At 46.0% G+C, this 10,232-nt stretch overlaps 1 protein-coding gene across 1 annotated transcript; it reads left to right on the plus strand.

The window, feature by feature from the left end:
* Window positions 1–566: 566 nt before the first annotated feature.
* On the plus strand, window positions 567–6,289 carry Plau (plasminogen activator, urokinase). The gene is made up of 11 exons (XM_026390218.2): window positions 567–658; window positions 992–1,076; window positions 1,515–1,545; window positions 1,681–1,788; window positions 2,168–2,342; window positions 2,538–2,629; window positions 2,784–2,979; window positions 3,201–3,349; window positions 3,942–4,082; window positions 4,415–4,563; window positions 5,186–6,289. The coding sequence occupies exons 2-11, from the start codon at window positions 1,020–1,022 to the stop codon at window positions 5,360–5,362; spliced, it is 1,275 nt and encodes a 424-aa protein (XP_026246003.2). The 5' UTR covers window positions 567–658; window positions 992–1,019; the 3' UTR covers window positions 5,363–6,289.
* The last annotated feature ends 3,943 nt before the right edge of the window (window positions 6,290–10,232 follow it).

The following is a 10,232-nucleotide window of genomic DNA, read 5'->3' on the forward strand; positions in this document are numbered from 1 at the left end:
AACTCCCTTACTAAGGTGAGAAACAAATCCAGCTTTATTGTGACTGGATGTGTTGGTGGTGTTTGGGGAGGCTGTATTGTGATATCTGGGGATCAGCACTCGATGGAGGCCATCCCTCTTTTCAGGTGATTTTGTGTCTGTTTCAGTTAACTTGTGTCCGGTACGTTTTTCTCATTGGCAGAGACTATAAGAGCGGCGGACTATGCCCCTCTAATCAAGGGTCTGAATCACTCTCTAGGGAGGTGGGGGCTTGGAGAATACAGGTGCCCTTCCCTCTCTGCAATTAGTGGGACGCAGCGTACTCAGCGGGGCCCAGGGCCAGGTGAATGGGAGGAGGGGAGAAGAATTTACACGTCTCTCGAACTTTCAGTCCAAACTCAGTTCGTCCTCAGCGCTTGAGATTGCTTTGGCCCCTATTCTTTGTCAAAGTGGCAGAAGCAGCGGGGCCCGGGTCACAGCGGGTACCAGGGCAGGAAAGGCTAGGGGAGGGGGTGGAGCGGGCAATCCGAGCGCGGGGCGGGGCCAGGGCTGGGGCGGGTCCTAATATAGGGGCCGGCACTGCCAGCCAGCAGCACAGCACCGAGGCTAGAGCCCCAGAGCCTAGCAGTGTAAAGCCGTCCCTGCAGTACCCGCCCGCGCCCTTCAGCCGCAGAAACCGGTGAGTGCTGCTCGCCTTAACAGCGCGGGGCCAGAAGTGCCGCAGCTCCGACTCCTGCACACCTCCCTTCCCCTGACCTCGGGTAGCCTCGGCTTTGCAGCTGTGGCGAGCCAGGTCACAGCTTGTGTCCCAAGCTTACCTCAGCGGGTGTCGATGCAGGCTGCTCCTAGAGCCTGTATACCCCAGAAAGAAGAGACCATCCGGCCTGGGGAGCCTGGTCAAAGTTGACTCACCCCGCAGGGCACCCGGGGGTCCCCCCCCAAGCTGCAGTAAGCCACTGGACACGCCTTCTCGTCCCTCTGCTTCTTGCCCTGACTTCTCCTCCTTTTGCAGAACCAATTTCTAGAGCAACTTCTCCACTATGAGAGTCCTGCTGGCGTGCCTGCTTCACTGCGCCCTGATCGTGAGCGACACCGAAGTGAGTGGTTACCCTGTTGTGACTGTCGCAGAAGAGGGCTGTAGGACCCCTGAACAGTGCCAGGGGAAGAGAGGAATTGCATAGATAGCTGTAGTCCTCCGGATTCCATCAACAGCAAGGCCAGACTCTCCCGGAGAAATAGAGCAGTGTGTCAGTGGGGCCCTTGAGAACTAAGGGGGTTCATACTCTCAGGTCAGGAAAGAAGAAACTTCAGGAACCGCCCTATCCTGGGGGCATATGTACTTGAAACTTACTTGAGTCAATCTATTTCTCCCTGTAAAAACATTCATAGTCTTTCATTTGAGAATTGGTTAGATATGAACAGGGTGAGGACAGAGGAGATGGAGGGAAGAGTGGATTTTGGTATTGGGACTAGTTTATCCTCATCCTGGAGTCCCAATGCATGGGACCTTAAGTGACCACGTGTGTCTCTTGCAGGGCAGGCATGAACTTCAAGCATCAGACGCATGTGAGTATCTATCCCTTGCACAATAGTTGGCTGCACACACATCTTGGAAAGCCGTAGGGGGCAGCCCCTCCCTGCCTCTGCTGCAGGACTGGCTTCTCTCAGGCTCATTGCTTACCCCACCTTTGTGCCCTTCAGCAAACTGTGGCTGTCTGAATGGTGGAACATGTGTGTCCTACAAGTATTTCTCCAACATTCGGCGATGTATCTGCCCAAAGAAATTCCAAGGGGAGCACTGTGAAATAGGTATGGAGATTCTGATTCTAACTGGGAAGAAGGAGGCACCAGAGATTTCAGGGCAGGAAGAGATAGATGAGTGGGTTGCAGGAGCAGACAGAAGCTAGTTGCTGGAGGAGGGGCAGGTGACATGTTCATTGCTGTATGGTATACACAGTCAATCTCTCTCTCTCTCTCTCTCTCTCTCTCTCTCTCTCTCTCTCTCTCTCACACACGCACACACACACACACACACACACACTCATGAAACAGTGATTATACAAAAGTGAGGTAGGGAGATAGAATGAGACCATTTCCAGTGTCATCTGCCAGGTCTGAAACATGTCATCTTGAAAATGCCTGTATTTCTACCCATTTTAATATTCTCTCATCTTCACATCCATTATAGATACATCAAAAACTTGCTATGAGGGGAATGGTCACTTATACCGAGGAAAGGCCAATACTGACACCAAGGGCCGGCCCTGCCTGGACTGGAATTCTCCCACTGTTCTTCAGAAAACGTATCATGCCCATAGACCTGATGCTGTTCACCTGGGCCTGGGGAAGCATAATTACTGCAGGTGAGGAGGGGGCAACAAAAACCAGGATTTCTTCCCATTGCCTCTCAGGAGCCCTTGTTACCATCTCTTCTGCTCCCAGAGTGCTAGCCACAGCATGAGAAAAGCTAGGCCTCTGGTTGAGTCTTCCCTGGAAGGGAGGATTCAGGGAAGGTAGCCTGGGTTGGAATGACATCCTTTGCCCCTCTGTGTTGCCAGGAACCCAGACAACCAGAGACGGCCCTGGTGCTATGTGCAGGTTGGCCTAAAGCAGTTTGTCCAAGAGTGCATGGTGCAAGACTGCTTTGGTGGTAAGTGTCACTGATTGCTTATGCCAGTGGAGGGGAAGGGGACAAATTCATATGTCCCCTATCTCTATCCAGCGGGGTTAAGGAGGGAGGCCTGCCTGAGTAAGATACTTTATTCTTCTTGCCTCCCCAAGACATTCATTTCTTTTTCCTCCAGGCCAACTAAAGTTTCAGTGTGGCCAGAAGGCTCTGAGGCCTCGTTTTAAGATTATCGGTGGAGAAGCTACCATCATTGAGAACCAACCCTGGTTTGCAGCCATCTACCGGAAGCACCGGGGAGGCTCTGTCACTTATGTGTGTGGAGGAAGCCTCATCAGTCCTTGCTGGGTAGTCAGTGCCACACACTGTTTCATGTACGTTCCTTTGTCTCTCCTCTTTGACTCTCCTGCCCCAACCCAAACACATCTCTTTCTTCTTCCCTGCAGAGGATTCAATTTCTATTCTTCCCTTCAGCTTTTTTCCATGTGGCTCATGGCCTTGGGGATAAGTTATGTTTTGAGGCCTCTGTGATGTGGAAGGGGAAATGACAGAATTTCATGGGATCCGGCTGTCTGATACATGTTATCTCCTACAGTAATCACCAACAGAAGCGGGACTATATTGTCTACCTGGGTCAGTCAAGGCTTAACTCCAATACCCTCGGGGAGATGAAGTTTGAAGTGGAACAGCTCATCCTGCATGAAGACTATAGTGCTGACAGCCTATCTCACCACAATGATATTGGTGAGTGAAAATAATAATGGCCAGAGGGGAAGAGAGGTCCAGGGAAAGAGCTAAGTGGAGGATGAAGTTGTGGAGGAATTTGAAATCCCTCCCTATACAACAGGGAATGGTGGAAAAGAGTTCAAGATGAAATATTTGAAGGATCTGGTGCTCCTCTACAGAGACCCCAAAGCCTCTTCTGAATGGAAATAGCTCTATGGACCTATGGCTTGGTCTGGGACTATCTTGTTTGTACAAATTAGGATGGATGCAGCTTCTGTCTGTATCAGGATATAGAATTTGGAGAGTAGATCCTTGGGCTGGATTTTAGTTTGGCTCCCTCAGTAGGGCTTTTTGCAGAAAACAATCTGTGCAGCTATAATGCAGTAGCCCTAGCTGTCTAAGCCTTGATCAGTAGCTAAAATGAATTCCTTGGAGTATGGAGCAGAGAGACTTCCTGGTGACAAGTAATCAGCAGACTTTCCTGTATAGCTTATAACCCTAACTTACCTAGAGATATACATAGCCACTCCCTCAGCATTTGGAGGAGAGAGAGATGGTAACCACTTGACTTAGTGGTGATCTTTATCCTGTGACTCTTTTCTCCCCCCAGCCTTGCTGAAGATCCGTTCCAGCATGGGCCAGTGTGCACAGCCATCCCGGTCCATACAGACCATCTGCCTGCCCCCAAGCCATGGTGACGCCGAATTTGGCACAAGCTGCGAGATCACTGGCTTTGGAAAAGAGAATCCTAGTAAGTAACATTTGGAGCTGACTGAGAGGGCTCCTGGGAGAGTGTTGTGAAGTTGAAGTGATTGCAACATGATCAAGGGAAGACTGGAGATAGGAGTACAATGCGTGTGGCAGATGATCCAGGGATGGAGAGGGAAGCATTGTTTAGGGAGTGATGGGCCACAAAGGTAAATAGATGAGGGATTAGTGGCTATGGGTGGAGTAAAGACTTAGATTGCAATAGAAAAAGAAAAAGAGTTTTCCCTAGTAGGGACATTTTTGTTGGTTCCCTTCATGGCAGGTTCCCAGAGAGACACATCTTAATGCAAACTCCTTGCTCTTTCCTCCATCTAGCTGACTATTTATATTCAAAGAATTTAAAAATGACTGTTGTGAAGCTGATTTCCCACCAGGAGTGTCAGCAGCCCCACTACTATGGCTCTGAAGTCACCACCAACATGCTGTGTGCTGCTGACCCACAGTGGGAAACAGATTCCTGCCAGGTAAGATTTCGAAGCAACCCTTTCCATTACCCCCAAATCTCCCCAGTGCTCCTGAGTCTGGCTTCATCAACTTTGGGAAGTCCTTACATAGGAAATCAGAATAAGGAGATCAGGTCTTTGGGGGAGATTAAAGCAATGTTTTTGTGTACCCCAAACATTTGGCATGAGCCTGGCTCTGTGCTAGGCACTAACATCATTAGAAAAAGGCACTAGTAGAAGGCAGTGTAACTCCATGCTCAGGATGCATGCAGTGTGAATTACAAAAGACTCAGTGTTTAGGAGAGGCAGGAGAAGCTTTAAAGAGAATGTGACTTGATAAGGATTTAAATAGGTAGAGGGAAGAAAGGATAAAAAAGATACAAAACTCAGACTGGGTGTGGAATATTCCAAGATGGGGAGGAGAAGCAGGGTCTAGGAGCATGGATGGAATGGCAACAGATGACAGGGCTTTGAAAGCCAAATAAAGGATTTTAAACTTGATATGGTAGGATATGAAAAAGTCACTTAGGACTTTGACTTCAGGAACCTCTCCCTATTCTGTCAGACATTGTTGGGTGGTGTGATCAGAAGGCCCCCTATTCATTACTTCCAGGGCTCATTTCTTGTGTCTTTGGCTTTCCAGGGAGACTCTGGAGGGCCCCTCATCTGCTCCACCCAAGGCCGCCTGACTCTGACTGGCATTGTGAGCTGGGGCAGTGGATGTGCTTTGAAGAACAAGCCAGGTGTCTACACAAGGGTCTCACAGTTCCTGCCCTGGATCCACACCCACATTGGGGAAGAGAATGGCCTAGCCCTCTGAGGGCCCCCAGGAAGCCTAGGGAGAAAAGAAATAGGTTCCCCACTCCCATGCTGACCATCATTTCTGCAGTACGGTCATCTCCAGCAGCTGTAAGGAAGAGACTGGGGAAAATAGGCTCTGCAGAGATGCTTTTGCTTGTGCTGCCCAACAAGCTGAGCAACAATAGCTTTACTCTCAGCCACAGGCCTGGGTGCTGGCTGCCCAGATACCCCTGGCAAGGATGGAGAGGTGATCCTGACTCAGGATGGTATTGACTAAAAATTGTCTTTTTATGGACTATCCTCCTGGAGTTAAAAATGACATCTCCTGTGCATGCGTAGGAGGAGAGCTGGCTCCCCCTAACAGGGTCATTCATGAGGCCTGCTATTGGGAAATGAATAATTTCCTAACTAGGAAGTGTAACAGCTGAGGTCTCTTGAGGGAGCTTGGCCAAATTGGGAACAGTTGTTTGGGGAGTAGAGACACTAATGACTTGAGGAAAAGCTCTGACATTCCATGAATGGAACAGAAAGTTTTATATATATGTATATATGTGTGTACTTGTGCACCAGCCGTAAGTGTAAGTGTGAGTAAGAGCTGGTGTGTTCCTGAGTCTGACTAGAAGTCTAGATAATTCCCTAAACTGTGGACTGTGATACCACACTGAGTAGTTTGTCTAGAGAGGTTGTGGGTCACTCCTGAGGCTTCTTGGGTCCCACATGATGATACTTGTGAATGTATTATTCTTGGGTATGACCCATGACCAAAACTAAATATCTGTTTTACTTCCATGTAGAGATCTCTTTCTGGCCAATTATTCCTTCTGACCTTTCAGTCTAGTTTATTCAATCCTCACTGGGTGGGGTAAGGATCACACCTGTATACTGAATATTTAATAATTATATTCCACTATTTTTATTTATATCTATTTTTTTATAATTGTGAATAAAGGTGATCAATAAAAAGTCATTTTTCTGAAAATTTTGGCTTCTCCTTGGTCTTATATGGGAAGTGGGTGGGTAGAATAAGAGGGAAAAAATTATGAAGGTGACTATCCTGAAGTTTCTTTTAGGGCTTGGATGGACAGCTTTTGGGTTGACCTCAACCAAGAACCTTCAAGAATGAAAACTGATCCAAAATGCCAATATGAATCTATGGCATATGAGGAACAGAAAACCATCTGTGTGAGGGATTGGTGCTGAGTTTTCTCAGTGTGTTAATGGAGCATCTCAGATTAATGTGAGATAGGAAGTCGAGGTTAGGAGAGTTGTAGGACAGGTTCTCTATAGCTCATAAGGCACAACACAGTGCCCCAAGTCAGAGACTCATGGCTTGGTAAGTGGTGTGCAGGCTGTTTTGGTTCCTGATTGCCTCCTCAGCCTGATGCCTTTGTGCAATGCACATCTTGGACTACCCTCCCCAGAGGTCCTCTTTACATTCTCTATATTCTGTGGCATAACAATACTTTAACTGGCCTCAACCAAGAAGAACACTTGCATGAGTGAAAATTGCTGATCCAAAACACCAGCTTGAGCCAGTGGCATTTAGGGAACAGAAAACAGAATTTCCTAACGTCTGCATATGAAGATGGGACTGAATTTTCTCTGTGTTAATGTAGCTCAGGGCAAGTCATTGCTGTCCCTAAGATCAAGAGGCTCAGGATCCAATGCTGGATGGTGTTCTAATGGGGGTGACCACACATTTTGAACCAAACATCAGGTTCTGAGGAACTGGGATGTAGAGGCAATCTGAGAGAAATAATTGGATGTCAAAATGTTGAAATTTCTAAGTCATGTTAATGGATTTTGGCAGTGTTTCTAAGGCAAGTCACCTGAAAACCTTTTAAAAATATATACACACTTATGCCCCACCTGCAGAGTTTGTGATTCAGGTCAGGGCTGTTGCCAGAGCTCGTGATTTTAGGAAAACTCCCCAGGTGTTTCTGATATGCACCTCTGACTGGGATAAAAACCTTTGGGAATAATTGGTCAGAATATATGAAGGGCTGAGAAAAATTCAAGACATGATCAGCATGACTTCTCTGCATAAATAGCCAATTTTCTGAGTGGAATTTTGAAGGCACAAGGTATGTGAATTCTGTGGATCTCTGGAGGTCAAGAACCCAGAGTAGGGCTGGGGTTGTGGCTCAGCGGTAGAGCGCTTGCCTGGCATGTGTGAGACCCTGGGTTCGATCCTCAGCACCACATAAAAATAAATAAACAAAATAAAGATTTAAAAAAAAAGAACCCAGATATTTAGCTTTTAATACCCATCATCTAGCATGTTGATTCACATGGGATGCTGCAGCAGTTCAGAATACTGATTTGGAGTTAAGTAGGTTAGATTATAATCTTTCTTCTAACACTAGCCATATGACTTGGGATAGGCCAGTAACTTTGTGGCTCAGTTTCCTCCACTGTAAAAAAAAGAGGCAATAATTACCTCTGAGGATTGTTTTAAATATTCATGAGTTCCCAAGTCTCTTAGTACAATCCTGCCACCTAATAAAAGCACCAAATGCTGTGGCTATTTCAAAGACAACTAAATGTCTATAGAATTAAAAGAGAACTTCCTGGAAAGCTTCCTTCTCTCTGTCCCATCCTAGGATTGTACTGTTTTGTGGAAGCAGAAATTTGCTAGGAAAGTAAAGGCATGATTTGAAGTTAAGGGACCCAGCCCAGCCTGAGTTGCTATTCAGCTTTTGCATTTCTCCCTCCAGGGGCCAAGATGATCTTGTCCAGACTTGAGGAGCTCCAGCATCAGAGCTCCCAGACACTGAAAACAGGAAGTATGAGCCCCACTGGCAAATTGAGCAATGAGGCAGCTAACAATCTTCAGACCATTTCCCAATCACCACCTCCATGTGAGTAGTTGCCATCTTTTCCTTGAATCTTAGAGCCCACTCAGGGCTGGCTACACACCAGCCACTTCTTCAGCAATCCATTTAGTGCTCTCTATGACCATGCACCATATACCATACAATTCACTCAATTAAAGTACACAATTGGGTGGTTTTAGCACATCACAGAGTTAAGCAACATCACAATTGATTTTAGAAATTTGTTCTGCAGTACTGGGGATTGAACCAGGCCTTGTGCATATTAGGCAAGTGCTCTACCACTTAGCTACACACCCAGCCCCAAATTTAGGACACTTTCATCACCTCACAAAGAAACCACAAACACATGAACTATCATTCCCTTTCTCTCCCCAAAATGTAAATGTAGTTTCAATTTTGTCTGATTTAATCCTCTCTACAAACTTATGAGGAAGGTACTGTGTGATTCTTAGCTTCATTTTACAGTAGAAAAAATGGAGGCAAAGAGCGATTGAGGGATCAGCACAAGGCAAAGCAGCTGCAAATGCCAACAGCCATTGTCTAACCTAGAGAGCCAGCTCCAAAGTCGGTTCCAAAGTCCTTGTGCCCAGCACTAGGACACACTCCTTTACAGAAGGGCCCAAACTGGGAGAAAGGAGAGCAGTCCTCCTTTTAAGTCCCCTACTTCAGGGATGCTGGTTTTCTAGGCACTGTGTATCAGAATTTCAACCGTATCTTCAATGATAAGTCCTCCCTCTTCAAAGATTCCCAGGCCAGGTGAGGAGACTACACTTAGCCACCAGTTTCAAAGCATAATTTCACCCTTCTCAAGCTAACCTCAGCCTTTTCTGCTGAAATCTGGTTTCATTGAAGTGGTTTCCGTTTTCACCAGAATCCTTCCTTCTGAAATGTTCTGTGGCCCATTCTTCTCAGGACTCAACCTGATTTCCACTTAAGCTGGGTCTTTTCTTACCCAGCACCCCACAATAACCACACCTCTCCACACTCATTCTTATTGAGTCTACTCTCCTTCCCAGCAGGAAACTTCTGAGTTCTCCTTTGAGTCAGATACAGTGAGAGAAGTTGCTGAAGTATTTTTAAACTAACAGTTCTACTGAGATATAATTTATATGTCATACAATTCACTCAATTAAAGTACACAACTGGATGGTTTTAGCATATCACAGAGTTAAGCAACATCACAATTGATTTTATAACTTTTTTTCTGCAGCACTGGGGATTGAACCCAGGGCCTTATGCATATTAGGCAAGTGCTCTGCCACTTAGCTACACCCAGCCCCAAATTTAGGACACTTTCATCACCTCACAAAGAAACCACAAACACATGAACAATCATTCCCTTTCTCTCCTCAACCCCTCAGCTCAAGGTAGCCCTGAATCTACTTACTATTTCTATGTACAGGTAAGTCTCTGGACATTTCATATAAACAGAACATATCATATGTAGCCTTTTGTGATTTTCTTGTTTTAGCCTGTTTTCAAGTTTCATCCACACTATAGCATGTGTCAGCCCTGTCTCCGAATTTTAAATAACAATTTAGGAGAAAAGAAGCTTTAGGTTCCTTAAGACCTTATAGTCACATTGAGAAGTTGTTCAATAACCTTTTTCTTTTTTTCTTTTGGTGGGAGTGGAGGAGTACCAGTCACTCAACCACTGAACCACATTCCCAGCCCTATTTTTTGTGTTTTATTTAGAGACAGATCTCACTGAGTTGCTTAGCACTTTGCTTTTGCGGAGACTGGCTTTGAACTCGCCTCGCAATCCTCCTGTCTCAGCCTCCTGAGCCTCTGGGATTAGAAGTGAGTGCCACTGCCTGACTTTTCTTTCTTTTTTTAAGAACCTCTATATCAAGCATTCATTTAGAACCTGGATATGTAAGAAAAGATGAGATATCTCTAGTCTTTAAGGAGCTTATACATTTGCAGTGGAAACAGAACCACAGCCACAACCCAACAAGATAAGAGCAATAATAAAAGTGTGCATAAAATGTATGGAGCCATGATGAAGAAGCTCTTAATTTTGCCTTGGTAGGTCAAGAAAGACTACAAAGG

The sequence above is a fragment of the Urocitellus parryii genome, chromosome 5, assembly GCF_045843805.1.
Source record: "Urocitellus parryii isolate mUroPar1 chromosome 5, mUroPar1.hap1, whole genome shotgun sequence".
NCBI classification, from domain to species: domain Eukaryota; kingdom Metazoa; phylum Chordata; class Mammalia; order Rodentia; family Sciuridae; genus Urocitellus; species Urocitellus parryii.

What these genes read in the sequence shown, in the direction of transcription:
- Plau (XM_026390218.2), top strand. Translation starts at nt 1,020, where the DNA reads ATGAGAGTCCTGCTGGCGTGCCTGCTTCACTGCGCCCTGATCGTGAGC. An exon ending in GGGAAGCATAATTACTGCAG is followed by an intron (nt 2,343 to 2,537) that starts GTGAGGAGGGGG and finishes CTGTGTTGCCAG; the next exon opens with GAACCCAGACAACCAGAGAC. An exon ending in GGTGCAAGACTGCTTTGGTG is followed by an intron (nt 2,630 to 2,783) that starts GTAAGTGTCACT and finishes TTTTTCCTCCAG; the next exon opens with GCCAACTAAAGTTTCAGTGT.